At 39.6% G+C, this 25,976-nt stretch overlaps 1 protein-coding gene and 1 long non-coding RNA gene across 3 annotated transcripts in view; both read right to left on the bottom strand.

Annotated features, from left to right (window-relative positions):
- The window catches only part of LOC309511155 (uncharacterized protein), a 154,532-nt gene that overhangs the window by 49,479 nt on the left and 79,077 nt on the right, over positions 1-25,976 (bottom strand). The window contains exons 2-8 of one of the 2 annotated variants that reach the window (XM_082186254.1): positions 7,353-7,481; positions 6,941-6,988; positions 6,779-6,850; positions 5,412-5,474; positions 5,225-5,287; positions 5,038-5,100; positions 4,850-4,912 (exon numbers count right to left, since the gene is read on the bottom strand). In XM_082186254.1, coding sequence (XP_082042380.1) covers positions 4,850-4,912; positions 5,038-5,100; positions 5,225-5,287; positions 5,412-5,474; positions 6,779-6,850; positions 6,941-6,988; positions 7,353-7,481 — 501 coding nt within the window. Of the gene's footprint in view, positions 1-4,849; positions 4,913-5,037; positions 5,101-5,224; positions 5,288-5,411; positions 5,475-6,778; positions 6,851-6,940; positions 6,989-7,352; positions 7,482-11,791; positions 12,114-25,976 lie in introns of those variants that run through there. The other variant, XM_082186256.1, reaches the window with a different exon arrangement.
- On the bottom strand, positions 14,873-16,329 carry LOC309511237. Its single transcript, XR_014210548.1, has 3 exons — positions 16,110-16,329; positions 15,044-15,115; positions 14,873-14,914 (listed from the first exon to the last, which is right to left on the bottom strand). It is a non-coding gene; the product is annotated as an uncharacterized lncRNA (long non-coding RNA).

Genomic DNA, 25,976 nt, shown 5'->3' with positions numbered 1-25,976 from the left:
GCTTGATCGAATGTGATTGCTTTTATTTATTTTATTTTTCTATATATTTTTTTGTAAATTAGAAGCAAGGTATCAAATGAGGAATTTAACTCTAATAGATTATATTCTAAGTTAAGATTTTCAGCCATTAGGTGAATTCAGCGTTACTGGTGGTGCCTAAATTTGGCTTGATTATTATTATTATTATTTTTTTTTTTTTTTTATTCTTTACAGAAACAAATCAAATTTGAGTGAAACCTAAAAGGGAACCAACAAAAGGTTAATGTATTAATTTACATAAACAGTGTTTAAAAGACATGTGATTATACTTACCTTTTGAGTCATTTAGGGTATAGGGTAAAAAGAGGTTTATAAAGAGTTTATTTATTTTTGTTTGAGAAGTACAAATTGTATATTTTTTTCTTTCCTGTATTTTTTTTATTTTTTTTCTCTTATACATTCCAGTTATTCGGGTTTTTTTTTCTCAAAGCAAACATAATACAAACAGTTAAATATTCTACCTTGTGTGAATGACTCATTATTGTTGTGACATCCTTATTCTCTATAGGCGAATTTAGTCTTCTGATTTGACTGATCCATACTCAGACATTGTGTCTGTTCCAAATTGAGTGAAGGGTTACACTTGCATATTCAAATAGCTACTCAGTATAGCTGCCATCTATTGATAGTGATTTATTCATTATGCTGTTTTTAAAGCAGTAATGTAATGATATTTTCCTCAAACATTATGGTTAGGGATTGTTTTTAAACTTCTGCAATTTATTCAGTCTGAAGTGCTCAATGCACAGACTTTTAGTAGATTACTTCAGTCTTATTTATTTAATTTTTTTGCTTTCTTTGTACTTTATAAGAAAGTAATATTCAATATTGATTGGACTTTGCATTGTTTGTGTGCTTGACATTCAGGGTTGCTGCCTTCAATAATTGATGTTTTTTATACTCAATTTTAGTGTTCAAAGATAGCTCACAAAGTGAGTTATTTATCCAGTTTCTCATCCCTGCCTCCCTTACACATATATTAGACAAACAAATACTTTTATCTTAGATGCAAATAATAGCGATTAATCGTTTTGAATCGATCGAAAATTCCTTTCCAAGGTTAATAAACAGTTGTTTCGATGTGTATACACATTCAAACACACTGTCTAAGCCTCTCTGTGCCTGAGTCTGACAAACCCGTTCAATCGATTTGAAAATAGCACTAAACAACCATTTGTGAATTGGACCAATCCGATTGCATTTGTTCTCACTAGCTATATTTCCGTCCAAAGTTGCGAATTTAACTTTATGAAAAATTTGAATATCGCATAAAACATTTGCCAAATCAAGCAGCGTTTCCTGAGTCGAAGAGAACAAAATCGTCAATTCTTTATAAACACAGGCAACCTTCTGAATCCTAAAATGACAAATTAAACACCCTATGGTCTTGTAGACTTAACAGATATGTGCATGTGGCGGCCAGTGTCAGTGAAAACTTCTTTTGAATACTTCTTTTGAAAGTTGACTGTTTTTATTATTTTGGAAAGTACATTTAAAGCTGATATTTTTATAATTTGAAAAATCTTCATTCTTATTTGGTGAAAAAAAAAACACAGAAAAACTGTATGCTCGAAAGATTTAATCGATACATTTTTTTGTAATATTCAAAAAAGCATAATATAGGGGCACTTTAAAACTGAGAATAAACATGCAAAATCAGTCCTTTATCTAAATAGCTATCAGTGCACAGTGAAGATCGATGTCAAAATATTAAAACACTTAAAAAACCGAGAAGCGAGCAAAACATAAAAAAAATAAAAATAAAATACAAAAAACACGTGTTTTTAAACTTGATACATGCAAATGAATATTTAAGCTCTGATCTAGAGTTAAAGATCCGCCATGAAAGATAATTATTGAAATAGCATTAATATTCAATCTCTGCATATTTACAGCATTTCCTCTTTCAGTTTTCATCAGTGAGGTAAATTGGTTAATTCTTTTCACAGATAAACTTTTTCTGCTCTTTGCAAGATTGATCAAACCATTTGTTAAAGTAACCATCCCAATTTCCCAGACTAGCACAGTTCTCTCCAGAAGGATCTCCTTGTTTCCAGTTATCAGGTTCTCTCGCCCCATATTCTCTCTTGTGCCAGAACCTTTGGAAGCAGAAAATTAGACAGTCTAATTAAAACAGAAGTTTATTCAACATATTTCATGGATCAAGAACAGACTGAATATATTTCACAGATAAACAGGCAAGAAAATACAAATGAAATGTATCTGCAATGGAACATGCTGCAATACACAGTAGATTTACAGTAGAAAGGTAAAGCCCAGATTTCACACATACACTCACCTAAAGGATTATTAGGAACACCATACTAATACTGTGTTTGACCCCCTTTCGCCTTCAGAACTGCCTTAATTCTACGTGGCATTGATTCAACAAGGTGCTGAAAGCATTCTTTAGAAATGTTGGCCCATATTGATAGCATCTTGCAGTTGATGGAGATTTGTGGGATGCACATCCAGGGCACGAAGCTCCCGTTCCACCACATCCCAAAGATGCTCTATTGGGTTGAGATCTGGTGACTGTGGGGGCCATTTTAGTACAGTGAACTCATTGTCATGTTCAAGAAACCAATTTGAAATGATTCGAGCTTTGTGACAGGGTGCATTATCCTGCTGGAAGTAGCCATCAGAGGATGGGTACATGGTGGTCATAAAGGGATGGACATGGTCAGAAACAATGCTCAGGTAGGCCGTGGCATTTAATCGATGCCCAATTGGCACTAAGGGGCCTAAAGTGTGCCAAGAAAACATCCCCCACACCATTACACCACCACCAGCAGCCTGCACAGTGGTAACAAGGCATGATGGATCCATGTTCTCATTCTGTTTACGCCAAATTCTGACTCTACCATCTGAATGTCTCAACAGAAATCGAGACTCATCAGACCAGGCAACATTTTTACAGTCTTCAACTGTCCAATTTTGGTGAGCTCGTGCAAATTGTAGCCTCTTTTTCCTATTTGTAGTGGAGATGAGTGGTACCCGGTGGGGTCTTCTGCTGTTGTAGCCCATCCGCCTCAAGGTTGTGTGTGTTGTGGCTTCACAAATGCTTTGCTGCATACCTCGGTTGTAACGAGTGGTTATTTCAGTCAAAGTTGCTCTTCTATCAGCTTGAATCAGTCGGCCCATTCTCCTCTGACCTCTAGCATCAACAAGGCATTTTCGCCCACAGGACTGCCGCATACTGGATGTTTTTCCCTTTTCACACCATTCTTTGTAAACCCTAGAAATGGTTGTGCGTGAAAATCCCAGTAACTGAGCAGATTGTGAAATACTCAGACTGGCCCGTCTGGCACCAACAACCATGCCACGCTCAAAATTGCTTAACCTGTTAACTGTCACCCCCCTTTTTTTGAGTAGACAAGAAAATGCACATTTCGAACTTAAATGGTTGTAATTAAAGAATGCTTTGGAGTATAGACATACAATTGGTCTTGTTTTAAAGAAGACATTTGGCAGATTTTTGTAGAAGTGAAATAAATTAAGAAAGTGAAACAGGAAAAAAGTTATAGAAGTTTGAGTTTATGGAAATGTACAATGTAAAAAAAAATATTATTCATATTTTATATAAAATATATATTTTTAAAACCTGGGTGACTCTAAAACTGCAAAAAAATCAAAGTAAAAAATCTGAACAAGTTGTGTTTCAAAATGTAGGTTGATATCTCAAAAAATGAGCTTTCAGTGAGATTTTGTTTGGGCGCAGTACCAAACTTTTTCACTAGGTGACAGCCAGACTCCATTACTGCCCATATAAGGGCGCCTCCATTTCCATATGTGTTTTGAGTGATCTGAACCATATATTTCCACAATTTTCATACAATTTATGAAGTAGACATTCTAATCAGAAGTAATATGGGTAATATAAACACATAAAAATGTTCATTGCCATTTCAAAATAAAGGTCTGAACACGCCTTAGGAATATGAAAATATTCTTGTTGCAAATTGATAAATTACGGCTCCTCTGTAATTTATTTTGAAAATCAGTCACCAAATATGAAAACTAGAGATTGTAAGCTTTCAAATGATATATAGTTTGTCAAGATTAGTTTAGGTTTAGTATAGGATATTACTGTTTTAAATATGTAATGGATTTGGGCCCACCGGTGGGCCCGTGACAGTTAAATCATCTTTCTTTCCCATTCTGACATTCAGTTTGGAGTTCAGGAGATTGTCTTGACCAGGACCACACCCCTAAATGCATTGAAGCAACTGCCATGTGATTGGTTGATTAGATAATTGCATTAATGAGAAATTGAACAGGTGTTCCTAATAATCCTTTAAGTGACTGTATATATATATATATATAGAGAGAGAGAGAGAGAGAGAGAGAGAGAGAGAGAGAGAGAGAGAGGATCAGAGTTCTTACTGTACTCCAGTTTCATTTCATACTCCACCCCCAAGTTGTCAAGCTCATATTACAGTTCAAGGACTGAGCTGCAAATGATGAAATAAAAAGCATGTAGAAATGATCCATATCAGATCGTAACACTCTTTGACGATAATTATTGGTTCATTGTGCAGAAATTGATAAAACACCTCAGCCTTCTAAAAGAGAATCCGTTCACCTTCGTAAAAGGACAGTTGTTCTCTAACTCTGGTGTAGTTAGCCATACATTCCTCAAGCTCTCTTTCCATGTCTGGTACAGAAACAGAACAATTGGTTGAGACTAACTTGTATTTCCTCGACAAACAAAACTGTAATTAAACAAGTTAAATTAAAATGGGTTCAGAATTAGAAATAGCACCTCTTGGTCTGTGTATGGTATACAACTGAAACTAACACAACTTACTGTCTTTAGCGCGGAGACTTTCTCTAACACTGTTGTAGTTGTCTGTAAGTTCTCTCACCATGTCTGGTACAACAATTGTTATGAAGAAAAGGAGAAAACAAGTGGTTGGAGAAATGAGTTTAAAGTGTGTTGAAATGAGTTGAGGGATTTAATCTAAACTGGTTCAAGCTGAAACTAACACAACTTACTGTCTTTAGTGCGGAGACTTTCTCTAACTCTGTTGTAGTTGTCTGTAATCTCTCTCACCATGTCTGGTACAACAATGGTTATGAAGAAAGGAGAAAACAAGTGGTTGGAGAAATGAGTTCAAAGTGTGTTGAAATGAGTTGAGGGATTTAATCTAAACTGGTTCAAGCTGAAACTAACACAACTTACTGTCTTTAGCACGGAGACTTTCTCTAACTCTGTTGTAGTTGTCTGTAAGCTCTCTCATCATGTCTGGTACAACAATGGTTATGAAGAAAGGAGAAAACAAGTGGTTGGAGAAATGAGTTCAAAGTGTGTTGAAATGAGTTGAGGGATTTAATCTAAACTGGTTCAAGCTGAAACTAACACAACTTACTGTCTTTAGTGCGGAGACCTTCTTCAACTCTGTTGTAGTTGTCTGTAAGCTCTCTCACCATGTCTGGTACAATAATGGTTATGCAGAAAGGAGAAAACAAGTGGTTGGAGAAATGAGTTCAAAGTGTGTTGAAATTAGTTGAGGGATTTAAAGGTGCTGTAAGCGATGCCACGCGTTTTTTAGGCCAAAACATTTTTTGTCACATACAGCAAACATCTCACTATCCGCTAGCTGCCTGTCCCCTGAACACACTGTAAAAAAACGCGGTCTCTGTAGACACCACAGGCTCCACAAACGGCAACAAAAACAAACTGGGCTCACCCGCACCACGAAACACAACAAACAGTGCTCCAGCCAATCACCGACAAGAAGTATTTGAGGGTGGGGTTTGGGGGGTTAGTGCGCGTGCACATGAAGGGGGTGTGTGGAGGAGAGAGAAGCATGAAGAGGGAAGTTTGAATTATGGCCAACACACGACCAAAGAGACGACGTTCCGATTAACAAATTGCAAAGAAGAGGGACAAGGATAAGGGACGAGGATAAGGAACGCGCGAAATACCGAATTTACATCGGAAAAAACTCAGAAAGGTGGCGAGAACTCCGCCGGCAGAAGAAGGGCTTCCGATCCACATTCAGTTGCTCTGTTTTTGCAGAACAGGTAAATCCATATTTCTTTCTAAACTGACGTTCATGTTCGCCAAACCAACACAAGGATGTAATTAGCTAGAACTATGCAGTCAGCGTTAGCTTTGGTGAATACAACATATAACGTTATGTTTCTAGCAGCGATCAATCTCTATTGTAAATGATCAAGCAAATTCACAGTAGGGCGACAATTTGTGTGAATGATTGTTTTCATCCACTCTTTGTTATGAATTTGAATGTTCATTTATAGGCTGTTGACAACTTTGACTAAATTTGTTTACGACGCCGCCGTTGTTTATGCTGACTGGGAAACGCGAAGCTACGTTATCTTGCTATTATTGCGTCCTTGTATGGGAGCTATAGTTATAGCGTCAGGTGGCGAAACGATTTTAAAATAATGTTTCTCTTTTTCTGCATTCTGTTCTGCAATATATAAAACCCTTTATCTAACTTGGCGACATTACACATTGAATGAAGTATTCAATGTAAACTTGTAAACAATGTAAACTCAGTAAAACTTAACTTTGTTTGTAGTGACTAGACTTTCCTTTATGCCGGAAGGGAGGGGAGGAGGGAGGAGACGGGATGAGGAGGAGGGAGGGTCTAGCTAGCCTCCGTTTTGTTTGACAACAATTCGAATGTCAACAAGAAGTTACGACTCCCAGCATCGCTTACAGCACCTTTAATCTAAACTGGTTCAAGCTGAAACTAACACAATTTACTGTATTTAGCGCTGAGACGTTCACTAACTCTGTTGTAGTTAACTGTAAGTTCCTGAAATTCTCTTTCCATGACTGGTACAGAAACAGTTAATAAATTAAGTCAATGAAAAAAAGAAAAAAACAACAACTGACAAATCACCTAGTCAAATACATTTTACTCACGTTTGCTCTTGGTCTCCTGGGCAGAAAGTTTCACTGACAGACTGGAATCTGAATAAAGACAAAACATAAGCAGTAGCAGTGATATAATTTGTATTAAAAAAGAAAAGAAAAGAAAAGAAAAAAAGACATTTTGTCACAATAATGTGCAATGCACTAAAATGGTGAACTATCACTTTAAATTTATTCAGTTAAGTTAATAAGTTTGTTCATCAAAACATAATTTTTTTAAATCAACTTGTTACTTTTGAGTTCATTGAACAATATATTTGTATCTGTGTATCTACACTGTAAAAAACATAATTCAAAGTTGTATATAAAGATTATTGGAGTACATTTTAAAAGAAAATATTATTTCAGTCTTTACTTCAAAATTTCACATTTAAAACAATGAAAATCATATAGTTATACTCACACAGAATACCCAGAATACAGAGACCTCCAAGGGCAAAAACCAGAGAAGCAGCAAAAACAATCAGAAGAATTTTAGTCCATTTAGGAGGACAAATTTCCCTCTCACTGTCTTGCTCTTCAGTGGAGTTATCTGTGATTGGAAATTTGATGAGATGAAGGAAATTATTGCTAAACCAAAAATAAAAATCATAATTTCTCATTTTATTTGTCTTATACAATTTTTTTAGTGGGTAGAATGAGTAAGTTAAGGCTAAATTATTTTTAAAATAATCTCGACAGAAGACTCTCGAATCAAGTATCCTGTGTACATGAGTGGACTCTCTTCTCTTTTCAGCTTTAGTTTCTGCTTATGCTAAATCTAAATCTGACGTTGGAAAATGAGGCGGCTTCTGCATTAGGTAGGCCTACATCTTTCCATGAGGGACAATTTGGCCATGCACGACTTGTCCCTCTCAATATCTATGGTGATTACATCCCTATATATAACATATATTCTATGTTTTTTTTTTTATACACACACACACACACACATAAAACATATATACTTAACAAGGAGCTAAACATTTAATATTTGAGAGGAATGTTGAATGACCAACAGTAATATCCAGAGATACAAGCTACTCAACGTATGATATTTCACCGTTTTGAATTTAAAATATGCTATCATACATTTGATTCATGTAATTCATAACTAAATGTGACTAGATTCCCCAACCACCCGCAGTCCACACACAAAAAATCTATGGCTCTGCTCGAGCCGCCTAGACAGATGTGTGACATTTTAGCATAAAAACTAATAAATTCACCAATAGACTATTCACTATTAGTGCACTATTCATTTTGTAGGCTACCTAATATTCTATGATTAAACTTTGTAGTTACACAATATGTATGGCAAGCCGTTTTAGCTTAAATTGTACCCAGCGTTACTCGTCGTAATTGTATGTTTACTAGTAAGAATTCAATTAGAGAGCTCTACAATTCAATTCTTACTAGCAATTACAATTAGAGAGCTCTACAAATGAATTTTTACTAGTCATATGTCTCCAGTGACTTCCATTCATTTTTAATTACGGAGCTCCACAATTGAATTGTTATTAGTAAGAATTACAATTAGAGAGCTCTCTAATTCAATTATTATTAGTAACAATTCCAATTAGAGAGCTCTACAATTCAATTATTACTAGTAACAATTACAATTAGAGAGATCTACAATTCAATTATTACTAGTAACAATTACAATTACAGAGCTCTCTAATTGAAATTTTACTAGTAAAAAAACGAATAAAAGATATGTATAATTCCAGAGCTCTGTAATTGAATTAAAGAGCTCTGCAATTGCATTCTTACTAGTAACAAATGAAATAGAGAGCTCTCCAATTGGAATTGTTACTAGTAATAATTGAATTGTAGAGCTCTCTAATTGAATTCTTACTAGTAAAAATGCAATTACAACAAGAAACGCTGGGTACAATTTAAGCTAAAACGGCTTGCCATAAATATATAGACTATAGTAGTAGCTGATAACGTGACGCACTGAGAGTTCTAATCTCACCTGTGTAATTGTACGCTTTAAATGGTTAATTATCAAATATCAAATATATAATCTTGTGTCTTTTGGAAGCTGCATTTGGCTCAAAAATCTGAGGGCGCACATGCCTCCTTGGGTTGAATAGGCATGACGCGTCTGAATGCAATGTAGCCTATGTCACACTGGACAAAAGCGGCTGTCAAATGGCTGTGTAATTGTTGAAAGAACTCACAAAAAAAGTACGAAAACATAAGAAAAACACAAGTTACTGCAGTGCTAGAAATATACATTTTAATACATACTGATAACACATCCTCTGCCTTACCTTTGTATTGAGAGCAGGTTTCACCTGAAGCAACTGGTGAAAGTATGAAACTAGTATTTTCATAGATTGAATCCATTTCATGAGCCTGACAGAAGACCTGTCCACTGTGTCTTTTGTGCTGCTTGAGTTTGTTGAGAATAAGGAAGTCACATAAAATGTCACTCTTATACAGACACACAGGCAGGAAATAATTAATAGGTTTAAAAAACAAAAAACAACAAAAAAAACACCTATAGGTCAAGCATGACAACCCATACTCAGAATTTGTCCTCCGCATTTAACACCATCTAAGATAGTGCACGCACATTAGGAGAAGTAAATAGAAGCCAAGACTATTTATACTCAGTTCGGTACCCACTGATATATGCAGCTGCTTTCAAACAGTCCTCTGTTTATTTGTGCTCATCTTCTTTAGTCTGAAGACCATCAAAGTTTTCTATTAACAACACAGTTTGCAGCGTTGAGCATTTTAGCAAATCGTGATTGACAGCTTCAGTCATTATAAAGGGAGCGCTCAATGCTCGCTTACTCTATACAGTATAATCTATTCACAATTTAAATATATATATATATATATATATATATATATATTAATGCTGCTAAGAGGATGAATTGCCATGTGTACACTATAAATATTTGTTTTGGAGGCTCTTAAATGTGTGAAATAGTATTCTGACCTTGAGTCACAGCTCAGAATAATGACTAAAGGGTTTAACATGGTCTGTGTTCTTGTGGTGCCATCAGCCAGTTTTTTGTGAACTAACATTTACTCTATATATTATACCAACTTGTTCCCAACCAGGATTTTTTTTGAGGTTAGAATTATGGCCAGTGGCAAACTTGACCCAGATGTTTCATGCTACATCTGTGGTTTTCCAAACAGTGAGATAAAATTAAATAATTTATTTAAATGTCAGTGATATTTAAAATGAGGAATGAGGATTCTGAACATTCAATTTGAGGAGATTCCCCTTTCCATATGTAAAGCGCTTAAGTACCCAGAAAAGCGCTATATAAATGTAACAAATTATTATTATTATTATTATTATTATATTTTACATTTACATTTAGTCATTTAGCAGACGCTTTTGTCCAAAGCGACTTACAAATTGGGACTAAATTAAGCAAGTCATCGTGAAGAGGCAAAAAACAACGCAAGAAGTGCTCAAAATACAAAGTTCAGGCATTATTCAGAGTAGCATAAGCCCGATAAGCGAGAATTTACAGAAAAAAAAAAAAATATATATATATATTTTTTTATTTTATTTTTTTTATTATTATTATTATTTTTTTATGAGGTTAAGTGCTCACGGAAGAGAAGAGTTTTCAGCTCTTTTTTGAATGTTGTCATGGATTCTGCATTCCGGATGCCGGTGGGGAGATCATTCCACCAGCATGGAACTGTGAATGAGAATGTTCTGGAAAGTGATTTTTTGGCTCTCTGTGATGGGACCACGAGACGTCGCTCGTTGACCGACCGAAGGCTTCTGGTAGGGATGTAGACTTGTAGGAGTGAGTGAAAGTAGGAGGGAGCTGAGCCTGTGACAGATTATATTAGTCAAGTCGTTCAGGGTTATTTGAAAACTACAGGTATGTGTTTTGGAGAAGTGTTGAAACTAAACTCGAGCTTGACACCTTGTGCTTGACTCTTGTCTTTGACTGTTACGACATGTTTTTCAGACGCGCATTTTTTAAAATGGCGTGTCAAAAAAGTTTTTATAACCTTTTATAAATGCGTCTCAATACCCTGTACGTTTTTTCCTTCCACTATATTGTACTCTAAAAGAAAAAAAAGTGATGTGTGAACTGTTCATTCAGCGTTAGTTCTATTTGAAAGGCTGACCTCTAAACGCTGAATCTACCTCTTCCAGCGCACTGCAATCAAATGACTACTGTAAATGACATACTGTCACAAAACTATATTACATTCTCATTGAATCGCAGGAAACATCCATGGCAAAGGAAAAGTCAGCCCCTGTTTCTAATTGGCATACATGATTACTGACGAACATTATTTAGAAACGATGTTACAGAAAACTAGCCTGGCAAGCCAGACCTACATCAAGATGTTAGGTCTGGCAACTCACCATAGACACGGCTCAATCCGAGGGGCGGGATAAACGGCTGTCTTTCAAATTCCCTCTGCACGCAATAGGACAGCGCTTCAACCAACCAGAGCATTTTCCACCAGCGGAGCTAGTTGATAGATTAAACTTTTGCCATATCTGGCCGGCAAAACTACGAACACATCTTCCTTTTTTTTAAGAATGACTTAAGTGCCGTTCTTTGCTCTTTTCTCAAAGAAAAACTTAACTCCAAGTCCTCCAGAGTCGCAGCCAAAGCCGATTCGAAAGACTGTTCTCCAGCAGCCGCCATTCTTTGTTTTCAAGTAGCAGGGAACCGTCGCAACTCTGTCGTCATTATGTTAAGCCCTCCCCGCCTACTCTATACACGACGTGATTGGCCTGACCCAATTTAGGTGTTTGCAGCTCGAAAGTCAACGGAGAGTTGCTAGACTACCCTGGCTGCAAAATACATTTTGCTGCCGCTAGGGTGCGTCTAGATTTCTAGGCTAACAGAATACTGAAATGCTGGTGATGTCAGGGTACGCAGTGTGTGTACTTTGCATCCAGGCAGGGGTGCCTTACATGCATGTCTTTTGTTTCACAACAGTTGGTTTGAGTAAATGACAGAAAGATAACTTTTGGGTGAACAATTCAGGAGGGATGAATTAAACCGCGGCAGCAGCTTCACACACAAATCTTTTCACTTGGAAACAGAAGGCATCCGTCCAGATATCCGTCTCTCCCAATTTATGTCCCAGACTAGCACAGACTTCACCGGCAGGATGGCCTTTAGTCCAGTTATCAGGCTCACTGACTCCATCCTCTCGTTTCATCCAGAATCTGCAGGACGAAAACAACAAATTGCTTCTGTTTGGCAGCAACTTGCTAATTATTGATGTATTGTTAGTTCCCTTTCGTGGTCACTACGAGTTACGTCAGTGACGTCGAATGGGGTTTCGCTTAGAAAGCCTCTCACCTTCGAGTATACAAAACGAGTCAATGGCAAGAAAATGCCATGGGTCTGCGGAATTTGCATAGTGTAAGTCCGCCCCACGTCGTGGGTATATAAGGAAGTACGCTGGCAACATGCAGATATGTTTTCGCTTCGGAGCCGAGAGTTCTCTTCACTCCTACAAGCCATTCTGAATCATCTTCACTCTACGAGACGAGTGGCTCTTCAGTGTGTTGGTGTGACGGCGCGTTCCAGCGAGATCGCATTGCCTGCTGCTGATCTGTGCAGTGATCTGCCGACAGTGTGTGTGTTTCTCCCTGGGCGCTTCAGCACTCTGCTGAGCTTTTTCCTCTCTCTAAAAGAGCTGCACGCGGCACGTCTTTTTCAAGACGGCTCGCCCGTGTATTTACTGGATGTGGGCGCGTGATTCATCTGCCTAACGGTCATGAGCGCTGTTTCACGTGTTGGGCTTAATCACGCTCGGCAGCGCTCGTGGATGAGTCGGATGCTCGTGGATGCCTTTCTCCCGGACATGCATCAGGACGCCTCCGGTTCGCGCGAGTCCCCGTGACTTGTCACGGCCCGCGGGCGTCCTCCGCCTTGGCTGCACTCGATCGCGTGGCGATCATGTGGAACGCTGGTCCTTCCCTGGCCTCCTCTGGCAGGACGTGGCTAATGACCGTGCCCCCACATCGGGCCGCTATGCCACCCACGTCCGGGCCGGTCATTCCGCTTCGCTGCACCACCGAGAGTACGTCTGTGGTCTGCATGACCCCGCTGGTACAGTTTTTGGGAGCCTGGCTTGAGCTTCCCAGACTGTTCCGCTGGGTCGCGAGGACCATCAGGCTCGGCTACGCGATTCAGTTTGCGCGGTCTCCTCCACGCTTCAGGGGAGTCCACTTCACTATGGTCGGTGGCAATGCCCCTGTCATGAGAGCGGAGGTCACCATCCTACTGGCGAAGGGTGCGATCGAGACTGTCCCTCCAGCCAAAATGAAGTCCGGCTTCTACAGCCCCTACTTCATTGTACCGAAGAAATCCGGTGGGTTACAACCAATCCTGGACCTCGCGTCTTGAACCGCTCCCTTCACAGGATGCCGTTCAAGATGCTCACGGCCAAACGCATTTTCGAATGCGTGCGACCGCAGGATTGGTTTCCAGCGATCGACCTGAAGGACGCCTACTTGCATGTCTCCATTCTTCCTCGACACAGACCGTTCCTACTGTTTGCTTTTGAGGGGAAGGCATACCAGTACGCGGTACTCCCTTTCGGGCTAGCCCTGTCTCCTTGCGTCTTCACGAAGGTCATCGAGGCAGCACTTGTTCCTCTACGGGAACACAGGGTTCGCATCCTGAACTATCTCGACAACTGGCTGATCCTAGCTCACTCTCGAGACCAGGTTTGCGAACACAGGGACCTAGTGCTCCGGCACCTAGCTCGTTTGGGCCTTCGGGTCAACTGGAAGAAGAGCAAACTCTGCCCCGTGCAGAGGATCTCTTTTCTTGGTATGGAAATCGACTCGGTCGCCATGTGCGCGCAGCTTACGAGCGATCGCGCGCAGTCACTGCTGACTTGCCTTCGTCAGTCCGAGGGCAAGAGTGCGGTTCCACTGAAACTATTTCAGAAGCTCCTGGGGCATATGGCATCCGCAGCCGCAGTAACGTCACTCGGATTGCTTCATATGAGACCGCTTCAGCTTTGGCTTCGCGATTGAGTCCCGAGGTGGGCATGGCAACACGGCACGCTCCGAGTCCCAGTGACTCCGGAGTGCCCTTAGAACGAGTTTCTAGTAGGGTTGTGCCGATGGCTGACCGACATCACAATGGGGTTGAAATATTCCACCTGTGGCTGGATACCCTAGTGATACTCCATATGCAGCCCCTCCGGGTCATATGTGTATTCCAAGTTTTTTTTTTTTTTTTTTTTTTTTTTTTTTTTGTGATATATTATAATGCACATAACGTTTGGAGCAGAGAAATGTGTAGCATAATATGTAATGTCAGTGGGAAAACAAAATTGACTATTCATTGGATTTATTGAGAATGATTAATCGGGGCATATTATTCTAAATCAATTGTGTTTTTTTTTGTGTGTGTTTTTTTGGGTAATCTTTAAAAATAACATGAATAAGATGCTCCACTACTGAAACTACTTTCTTTTTTTAGATATCATGCATCACATTTAAGGCTTTTGAAATGTTTGCTCGGTGAACAAGCCAAGAACAAGTCTTCTGAACAAGATGCTAATCTTCTTGGACCATCAGAGACTAAATTGAACCATGATCATCAGCTTGAGGAAAAATATATTGTTATTTCTTTCTCTACCTTTCTGTAGTAGCCAAATCTATATTATACTGTACTTGGCATTGTGTAAAGCAAATGTAGTCACACTGACAAATTGTTATGGGATGTTTGTTATTTCCAAGTAACTGGAAAAATTGCTTATCTTTTTTGTTTAACTCAGAAATACATCATGTTACAGAAGTGAAAGGGATTAATATACTGTAAATGAAGTGTTGAAGTGCAGAACACACCTGCTCTGCTTGGCTGTTTATGATCTCTAGATGTCCTCCTCGACCCACACAGTGATCTCGACTCTGTGTCCAGTTCATCTTGACCGTAGAGAAGTAGTAGCACTTTCCCCCAGAATAAATCCAGTTTACGGCATAAAGTGCACAACCTGTGCTGGCTTTTGAGAAAGAGACAATTCAGTTATTCATTATTTCACTCATTTTTAGTAATTGTGCTTATTTATAGTACAGTATGTGTGTAATTAATGTCTTTTAACTTTGCACAAGGTTCAAATCTGAAGACATACAATTTAATCTGTTCAGCTTATTAAGTGTTTCCTCATGCTGGTTGTGGAGCGCATCAAACTGTTCTCTGTAATCTGCATGACAAGGCCAAAAACAAACACAATCAGGATGAAAATGATACATTCTTCAGAACACAATACTCTTGAAGTTAATCAAAGTTTGTTTCAGTGTGCAGAACACTTTGTTTAAGCCTGTGTCATGGGTGTGAAAGAGAAATGCAGTCTGGCGTAGTTGTCTGTTAGCCATGACTGGTACAGAAACAGTTATGAAAAAGGAAGAAAACAAATAGTTGGAGAAATGTGTTCAAATGACTGACTTGTATTTATAGAACAAAAAGAACTATGATACATTTTTATATGTATGAATCTGAACGTTACTTAACTTACTGGTGTAGTTGGCTGTAAGTTCCTCAAGCTCTCTCGCCATGGCTGGTACAGAAACCGTTATGAAGAGAATGGTGGAGAAAAGAAAACAGACAAAGTCACTCTCATATTCATGTATCTTTGTGCACAGTTAATGTTGCTTTACTGGTGCATTAAATATATTTTACTCACTTGTACCATTCGTTTGTTGGGCAGACGGTTTCACTGAAACACTGATATCTGATTGAAGACATGCACAAAAATGCACATGACTTGACTTGAAGATTAAAAGCAGTAGCAGTGATACCACACACAAACACACACACTGTTTGGATTTAAATAGGCAAATGCTTAAGTCTATGATTGGATGATTATTACTATATTGTTCCGAATATAAGATGATGGTATTTATGGCATACCATAAAAATAACCTGTAGTTCTCATTTCCAGTAGATCTCACAATAACTGATTCCTCACCTTTTTTTGTGTGTGTGTGTACAGTGACAGATGTTGGCATGACAAAACAATTGTTGATCTGCATTACCTATCTAATCCAGGGGTATGAATTTGTTTTCCCTAAAAAAACTGTAGTTTCTCCCTGAAGACGGAGGGCAGGTGCTGGGCAAGACTTTTCTGCGGCATAATGCTAATCCATTACGCCACATCATATTTAAGCAAGGATATTGACAGGCAAGTTTGTCAGTACCTAGCTGAAATAAGAAATGATGGGCCTCACTGCTGGTATGTTCAGCTCTTTGGTGATATCCAGTGCCTTTAGCTGGATGACTGCTCTGGCTACGTACTGACACACTTGCCTGTCAATTTCTTCAAAACGGATGCTTTTAGGACTGCGGTAAGCTTTTCTTTGACCGTTAGCATTTTTTGGGCTCGCCATCTTCTAATCTTATACTCTGACACGTCGTATTTTTCATCTGCTTATGAAAGATGAGAGTTGTTTGACTCCTCTGCATTTATCACATGAGCTTAATGTTTGTATCATAACCTCTCCTCAGTTGCTGGTTCACTTGCCTGATTTTTAACCTCTCTGTTCTGGGCGGTCATTCACCATCATGAGGTCACATGGCACTGTAAACTTCCCTCTCTCTTTCTTGCTTCCTGGGGTCAGAAATTTGATGAGACATTATTTCTGAAATCTGAACCCTTGAATCAACACAGAATTTCTGTCAGTAACTATTCGTGAATTTGAACATGCAGTCTTTAACCCCCTGAGGTCGGATGACGCGTGGGCGCGTCAACTCAATGTTTACTAAATGTTTCTATTAATATCTCCGCGATTGTGCAGCACACATAAATGGTTCTGATTTTGCCGTAATCGATAGATTCTCAGCGTTATCGTCCTTATTCTCGCAAGATCGTACGTGACTCATACAGAGAGCAAGAGGGAAGACAAGATGACGTTCACCTTGCGTGATTGGTGGGCTAGCTTGCCTGTCTGCATTTTGTGTGAAACCAACCTATAGAGAATGGGCAACTGCGTCACGACGCAGTGCATTCTGGGTAGCGGCGGCCATCTTTTAGGACACGGCTGTTGTAACACCAAGAGGCAGTTGGTGGCGGTAATTCTTTGTTTGCCAAACTAGGTTGTATAGAGAAGAAGAAAAGGTAAACAAACACACATGGACCGTGCGAAGATCAAGCTCAAGTTTATCTACAGAGAGAAGCTGAACAAGGAAGCAAAGGAGCGCTACTTGGAGAAAATAAGGGCAATTAACGGGCTCGATCCGTACGAACACAAAGAGTGGTCGACTGATCTGAACAAGCTACCGCAAACAACGTTTCCTGACGTGTTTTCTTACCTTGTTTGTGGTGTGAGCGCATACACATTTGAGCAGTTCCGGAATTATAAATCTCTTGAGGCCCATCAACACTTTACTAATGGTTGGGTTCAGGACCTGGAGATTTACAAACTCAATGACCAGAAAATCATCGTTCGCACAAAGGTAGGTAATCACCACGCACCAGACACACCTCTCTGTCACCATACTAAACTCAACAACAACACTGCAAGTTAAACTCTGCGTCGTATATATTTTCTTCTTTTACTTAGGAAACATTTTGGTTAAGTTGTTTACTTTTATTAAATGTAATTTCCAGGTGAAACGCTGTTGTTGTTTCTGCACTGTTCTAGACTAGTTTCTGTACTAAATCAGAATCAGGTTTATTTCAAGGTACATTTTCACAAACGAGGAATTTACCTTGGTATATTGGTGCTTAACCGTACACATAAACATAAATAAAGAACTAGTAAAGAGATCAAAAGTACATGTCTACAAAAAATATACTGGAGATTTGACTATGAATTTACAACTATTTTCACTGGTGTGTAAATGTGAAGTGAAGGCTATTTGAATATATATACATATATAATTCATTTTATGCTTATCACTGTTATTTATGTCTTAGGTTTTGCACTCTCAACGCCTCAATGAACCTCCACTCAAGCCATGGGTGATCCTCAATACCAGTGGGCAAGTGGAGTGTGCACACTGCACATGCATGGCTGGCATAGCAGAGTCTTGCACACATGTTGGTGCCCTCCTGTTTAAAATTGAAGTAGCAGTGCGGATACGGGGTACCAAGACAGTCACTGATGTTCCAGCCTACTGGATGATGCCGAGTAGTGTGGACAAGGTTCAAGCAGAGGTGGGCTACAAGATTGACTTCTCCTCTGGTGCAGCTAAGAAGAGGGCGCTCGACAAGTGCATCAGTGGAGAGAGCACAATGTCAGGGATACGGACTCGTATTGGCTGCACAAGTCCGTGTGGACACACAACGACACTTTCGAACTTGTCACCTCTACTTGAAATTTTGTATACTCACAGCAAGGCTGTTTGCCTTTCTGGAATGGAGCGCTACTACCAAAATTATGCAGACCCTGTTAAGCCACGTGTAGTCCCAAAGTCCCTACAGCACCTTCGTGACCTGGGGAAGGATGGATGTGAACTGTCTGTCCTGCAGCAGCATTGTGAGGGCATCACACACATGGTAGCGGTAACAGAGGCAGAGGTGGTTGCGGTGGAAGCTCAAGACAAGACAGCAGCATCGATCCCCTGCCTGGTACACATCAAGAGCAGGAAGAATAACAGCCTCCAACATCCATGCCGTTGTGTCCACCAGTATTGCCAGAGCAGCTTTGTCAACTGTGAGGAGGGTGTGCTGCCCCAAAAAAACAGCATCCACAGCTGCCATCAGACAGACCACGAGGAAGAAGCAAGGCAGACCTATGTCACACTGAAAGTTTCCCAGCACGATAACCTGAAAATGGAGCAAAGTGGGTTTATCATAAATCCATCATTTCCGGAGGTTGGAGCATCACCTGATGGGCTCATTCACTGCACATGTTGTGGGAAAGGCTGTCTGGAAATCAAATGCACATATAAACACCAAAACAACTCCATCCTGCAGGCCTGTACAGATGACAGAAACTTTTGTCTTCAGCTAACTGATGGGAAGTTAAACTTGAAGACGACACACATGTACTACAGCCAGACACAAACTCAGATCTTTGTCACCGGGTCAGGGTTTTGTGACTTTGTTGTGTGGACGCAGCGAGACTGTGCTGTGGTTCGGATCTTACCAGATGTGGAGTTCTGGACAACACTTCTGACAAAGGCACAGGAGTTTTTCCTCAAGGTTTCTCTACCTGAGCTTGTGGCTTGCCACTACACCCGAGCAGCCTCCACAACTCCGCATCATTTAACTGTGTTACAGCAAGCTCACACAAAAAGGCCAAGAACACAGACATTGCAGAAGACAAACCAACTGTGGTGCGTTTGCAGAGGCCCCGAAGACCAGGACAACATGGTGGCTTGCGACAATGAAAACTGTACAATAAAGTGGTTCTTGAACATGACGTGTTGTCAGTTCTTGAAGTTGACTTTTTACCTGTTATAATTACTTATTTACTTACCATATTTACTTCAGCATTGCACTAAGTTCAAGTTATTTATTTTACCTGTTATATTTGCACTACATTGTTACTGTGCAGGTCCTGTTATAAGTGCCTGTTATTTATTTTACCTGTTATATTTGCACTAAATTGTTACTGTGCAGGTCCTGTTATAAGTGCCTGTTATTTATTTTACCTGTTATATTTGCACAACATTGTTACTGTGCAGGTCCTGTTATAATTACTTATTTACTTACCATATTTACTTCAGCATTGCACTAAGTTCATGTTACGTGACAAATAAGAAGATTTAGAATTGACATAGTTTTCCATCATTTATTCCATCATTTATAATAATAACAATAATACATTTTATTTGTGGGCGCCTTTCATAGCACTCAAGGACACCTTACAGATTAAAACAGTTCAAATACATTTCAAGGAGGAAATACAATACAATAAAAAAGCAAAACAAGACACAATGTAAAGAATAAGAAAAAATAGAGAAAAAAGAAGCAGTTAAACATGTAGCCGTTTGAAGGTGAAGTTATGTGGGGTAGGCCATCGGTTCCCAACAGGGGGGTCGCGGCCCACAAGGGGGCCTCAGCGAGCTCTGTGGGGGGTCGCGTCATATTTTGAAAACTTTTTTCTGTTCAAAATTTATATAATGAGCGAGTTCATCATGAATCCATTTTCCAAACCGTGTTTTTGTCTTCTGAATCACTATGGTACACCTATAATAAGTGATTACATTGGGACTATTTTACCCTGGTTCGGATCGCTGCCGCTGCGGAGTAGCCCAGTACCTGCGTGACTCGTCATAGACGCACACAGAGAGAAGTAGTTCCGGCTACAATGTTCTTCCGAAAGACGGATTATTCTGTTAATAAACGCATGTTTATTATCGCTCGCTATAGCGCCAAAAGCCTCAAAAATAAAGCCTCACATTGATAAAGCCTTACAAATAACATGCAAGTATTGAGGCCCCAGACAGAAGTCATTTAGTAATAATAGCCTATATTCATTCTTTTTTTTACCTACACACAAGTGTGAATACTGATATTTTTGTTATTGCATTTAAAATAGGGCAAATTTATAGGCTACTCCTAGGCTTACATTTTTAAATTACCAAGGGCCTACTAATGTTTTTGTTATTGTATTTTCAATATTATAGGCTATTATTTGTGCATAAACATATCTGTTTATAGTAAACATACCATTTGTTTGAAAACAACATATTTTGTCATCCTTGCTGCAAACTTACAAGAGCGAAAATATCATTAAATGTGAAGGGGGGCCCTAAAATATTTTCTTGAGAAAAAGGGGGTCTCAGACAAAAAAAGGTTGGGAACCACTGGGGTAGGCTACATAACTCTATTAACTTTAATAACACATGGTTAACTTTATTAACACGTGGTATGCAACATATGCAGTTCATAAGGTTTATGGCATGTTTTTTGGTTTCATGACAACACTAGGGCACATATTAGTCAAGGCACAGCACACAGACACAATCTTGTCCAGGAAAGTCATGTCCTCGTCTTCACATGGGAGCACCATGCTCACAGGTATCGTCTCACTTAGTATGGTGTACTTGTTGCGTACACATCCAATCACCCTCTCCACATGGACCCTGAGGTGAGCTATCTGCCTTGTCTCCACATCTTTTGCATCCAACTGGCAGCGTCCTCTTGTGAATGCAGGGACTTTCACTTCTTCACACATAAATCCGACGCTGTCCCTGATGTCAAATCCCCGATCCGCCAACACCAAGTCTCCGGGTAATAATTTATTTAGAAGGCCACTGTTCTCAGTCACATGCTTGTCACTGACACGACCTCCCCACCCTTTGGAAATGAAAGAGATAGCTCCCTGTGGTGTAATGCCAATAAGATACTTGAGGGTGTGCCTGTGTTTGTAATGAGAAAATGTCTGTGCTCTAGCTTTCAGATTTGATGCTCTCTCAATGTTAATTTCAAAGCAGTCCACAATAACTGAAACACGATTGCCAAAAGCCTCAACAAACTGATGTGGCATGCTACCTTGCAAGCAATGTCGCTCAGGCCAGTGCACCAAAGGGCTAAGGTGTGTAATCATTGTAGCTATGGTGTCTCTGAACGTGGTGGAAACAGTCTTTCGGTCTATGCAGAAGATGTGTGCAATGTGCTGGATTGGCAGATTCAGCCTCAGGCGCATCAGAGTTAAGAGGAGCATCTGAAAAGGCAAAAGTTTTCGGACAGTCTGTGGCAGGCAAGGAAGAAGCTGCTGCAGCACGCCCATCAGAACAGCAAAACATGGAAGCCCAGTGTAGTACTTTACCTTCACGTCATCATCCTTAAAGAAATGCTCATCCATCTTCTTTTGGGAGAGCTCTTCCTTCAGTATCCTGTTCTCCTCCAGCAAGCGGTTAATTTCAGCACGCCTGTGGCTACAAAAACTGCATTCCTGTTGTTATCCTCCGGTGCAGTGTCATCCACTTGTGAACTCTGCGCAGCTTCATCTGGAGGTGCAGCATCATCCACCTGTGACCTCTGTGCAGCTTCATCTGGAGGTGCAGCATCATCCACCTGTGACCTCTGTGCAGCTTCATCTGGAGGTGCAGCATCATCCACCTGTGACCTCTGTGCAGCTTCATCTGGAGGTGCAGCATCATCCACCTGTGACCTCTGTGCAGCTTGCTGTCTCTTCGTCCTCCGGTGTGTGTGTTGTTTTGACACTCCAGCATTTCATAGGCGGGTTTGCCTGAAAAAACAAAACAGAATTTCTTAGTCTGTGCTTGCAGTTGTCTGGATACCTGCTCATCCAAATAACTTCACACTCAAGTGAAGTTACAGATACATAATGTAACAGTTACATACGTTATAGAGATTCCTTCCTTTATAGCTTAATTGTATAGCTATGCAGCCAGCTAACTTAGTTTTGCAAAGTTATCTAGTTACTACTCTTTCGTAATTGAAGTTAATGTTACGGTTGTTGTGTTGTTACTAGTTTTAACTAACGTTACTGTTAGCTAAATTTGCACAACTAAGTTAGCTGGCTGCATAACTATAAAATTAAACTCAACTAAGCTAAACTAGTTACAGCCTTTATATACTGTATATGGTTAACTTACAGCCCTACCTTGTACGGTTGTTGGGTTGCAACTAGTTTAACTAGCTAACTTTGCACAACCGAGTGCTGGCTGCATAGCGTTAGCTACAAAATTAAGTTTTTATGGGCAGCTAGCGGTAACCACATAACAGTTAAAGGTGTTGTAATGATAACTTACCTGTGTGAAAATGCCGTGAACACACGAACATGTGTCGGGAAATGTTGCTGAAGGTGATGTTTGTCCGTCTTACAGCTGCTACCCATGCCATGCGACGCCTCTTTGTTAGCTCTGCGACTTGATTTCCATTGTTTTTTTTCCAAGCGGGAAAGCTGAAAAATCATACTCCATTTGTTGTACGTTTTCCACGCCGATCGTGAGAATCTTGATACAATGCAACATGCGTTCACCATTCTGTCGTTTTTCTAAACTGAATTAGCCTACTTCTAAAATATACCAATATACTACCGCAAATACTAATATTACTGCTACTCTACGTTTCTCCCGTAACCTCTGTGTCCTAAAATCCCACAATGCCTTGCATTACTGTGATCCGCTGACGTCACGATCCTGCACTCAAAGTACCCTCCCATCTCCTCACGGTGAGGAAAATACCAAGCTGACATGGAGAGAGAAAGAGTAAAAAAGTCCACGAAAAAAAAAATGGCAAAAACATATATAAAGAAGAGGAAAAGGAAGAAGAAGACGAGGAGAGATAATGGCGAAGACATTGACATTGAAAGACATACTTGCGGCGGTTTTGGAGAGCAGCGACGAGGATGAAAGGCGAGCCTGATGGATTTTCTTCTGATGAAGATGAGGATTATGATTCACAGAAGAGATCCAGTTGAAGACGGGTAAGCGTATTTGTTTTATAAAAACATTGTTCGCATGGTGCACTTTGTGCTAGGCAAACTGTGACCATCTTGGCTAAAATAAGCTGCGCTGTGCTGCTTTGTGTATCTGAAATTTGACAAATTGACTGCGCCTTTAGCAAAGTGTTTACTTTATGTAAAATGTATTTTCTTGTGTAAAACTGGGGTACACTTACAAATAGTAACGTTGTAGGCATGTAGGCTGTTCTTTGTGGTCTCCTTTTGATAACTAATGTAATATTTCTTCACCTCAATTCACAATTTGAATAACATTATCTTTTGTAGTGATGAATCGATAAGTTTTGGCCAAATTGATAATGCAAGTCCTAATTTATTTGTTTTTGTGTTTTTTCAGAGAGGATTCACAGCTACCAGGGCCCAGTGTAACACAGGCAGCACAGGCAGAAACACAGACTGTGCCTGCCACCAGTCACCACCAGCCCTTACACAACAACCATCATCACCAACCCGGCCAGCCAAGAGGTCCCGTACCCCCCCAGCATCAACCAGCACTATTTCTAATATATAGTTCATCTTTGGTTTGAATTATTTTTTTATTTTTTTTTAAGTTGACATGTAATGTAGACAAGAAAACATGAAAATGTGTAAATTTTGTGAATATTGTTAGTAGTGAGTTATTTTCACAAAGTAAACGTTTTGCTTGAAAGAAAGACCTGTTGTCATTTGCACACATCCCATAAAGCTTATGTAGTAGGAAGTTATTTTAGTCCTATTTTATCTCAGTCCCTCTAACATTTGGTGAAGGTAGAGTCACAGACAAAACTAGTACTAAAAAACGATTTTTCAAAATGTCACTTTAGACAATTATTATTCATTATCTACTATTTTATTCATATATTACACTACTTTTGTGACCCTAAGACTTTGGGAAACCCATATCAAGGACCAAAATAATTTGTCCACATGAGTAATGGTATGTTTCCACAAGAGATTTGAAGAATTTCAAAAAGCGGACTTATATTTTTCACCTTTTAGAGCCAAATTATCCCTCTCTCTCTCTTTACACAATGCTCTAGGTAGGACAAGTGGTGAGCTCATCAGTAAGAGAGCTGGGTTTTCTCTGCACATTTTGATATAAAACACATGGGATTATGTTTTGTAATTGCCTTTAAAAGGTGAATTTAATAAGATATGTAAAATCGAAGAAAAAGTGAAAAAATGCCCTTAGACCTCAGAGGGTTAAAAAAGAAATGGGATGAGATTTGCAAATGGTGTCTTAACTACCTGAACTTGTTTAATGTTTTACAGAAAGAGTGAGTTATTTGCCAAATTGGTTTAGGCTTTTAGAATTTGGTTCAAAGAATGGGATTTAGTGTTTTAGCAATTCAGAAAAACTGTAAAAAATCCAAATTATATATATATATATGTGTGTGTGTGTGTGTGAAGGCTAATTTGAAAGATGTATAAATAATGATAAATAATCTTTAGTTTAGCTCACATAGACTGATGCCGTGTGCACTGTGTGAAGAGTTGAAAAAGTGACCTATAGGAAATGTGTCTTCGCGAATGTAAAACATTTTTTTTTTTTTTTTTATGATGGCATGCTTTTTTTTTTTTTTTTTTTTTTTTTTTTTGCCAGTTCAATAATTGCCACGTAATGTTAATTTTATTATTTTTATTTGCTTTCCCGAGAAAACGTGGGGACCAGAAAGTGTAAATTCAAGACAAGAGCTTAAAGTTGAGAAAAACTTTTCAATACAGGAGATGCATGTAAAGCCTGGAACACACCAAGCCGACGCCGACGAACTAGCGCTGATGAAAGCCGACTGTGTTGTCGCCTCGCGTCGGGGTTAAAAGCTGCACTTGAACACACCGAGAGAACTACAACCGACTAAGCGCGTTCTGCGCCTGCGTGTAAATGAGACAATTGTCTATTTCTGCAGATATATTCGTCTATATTCGTCATTCAAAAAGGGAAACCGACGCTGCCGGCTGCAGATACACAAACCGTAAACAAAGCAGTGCGTGCTTACCGTTTTGAATATCAATCCTGCTAAACACTTTCTTTATTCATTCCACTCCTCTCGTGTTAATATTGAAATATTCGCCAAGGAACACTCAGGTAAGGTGACGTAACATTAGAACAGCCTTCTAATCTGTACCGTTTTGACTTTGCTCGCTGTTTTGCAATTATTCTCGTGCACTGACTCGTTCACTAAGCTGAACAGCCAATCAGAGTTCCCTCTTTCACCGACGGACCTACGCTGTTTCAACATGTTGAATCGGCTGAAAAAAAGCCGACGAGGACCAATTTCAGCCGACGGTGCGGAACACACTGAGGAAACTTATGTCGGCCGACGCACAAAAACTGCCCGACGGCCGACCGTCGGCTTGGTGTGTTCCAGGCTTAACAGACAAGGTCAGGATTTGGCTGGATAGCATGGTCCAGTCGTCCCCTACTGGTGGATGTTGTAACTACACCATTGTGGGGACATAAAACACCTGGGCCCGTATTCATAAAGAATCTTAATGCAAAGAGTAGCTCCTAGTGACAAAATTCTAAGAAAATTCTTAGAAATGTGGGCGTTTACTCTTAAAATTAAAGAAAAAATCCTAGTAAAGAAAAAAGTAATTCAGAAAGCATCTTAACCCTTAAAAGAGGTCTTAAGGTCAAAATTGTTAGGAGCACGGACGAGGACTTTTAAGAGGCTTAAGAGTTTCTTTAGCAGAGGAGAAAAT

The sequence above is a fragment of the Leuciscus leuciscus genome (assembly GCF_965113295.1).
Source record: "Leuciscus leuciscus genome assembly, chromosome: 12".
Taxonomy (NCBI): Eukaryota; Metazoa; Chordata; class Actinopteri; order Cypriniformes; family Leuciscidae; genus Leuciscus; species Leuciscus leuciscus.
The sequence above is the reverse complement of the archived record's forward strand: the minus strand, read 5'-3'. Positions and strand labels throughout refer to the sequence as shown.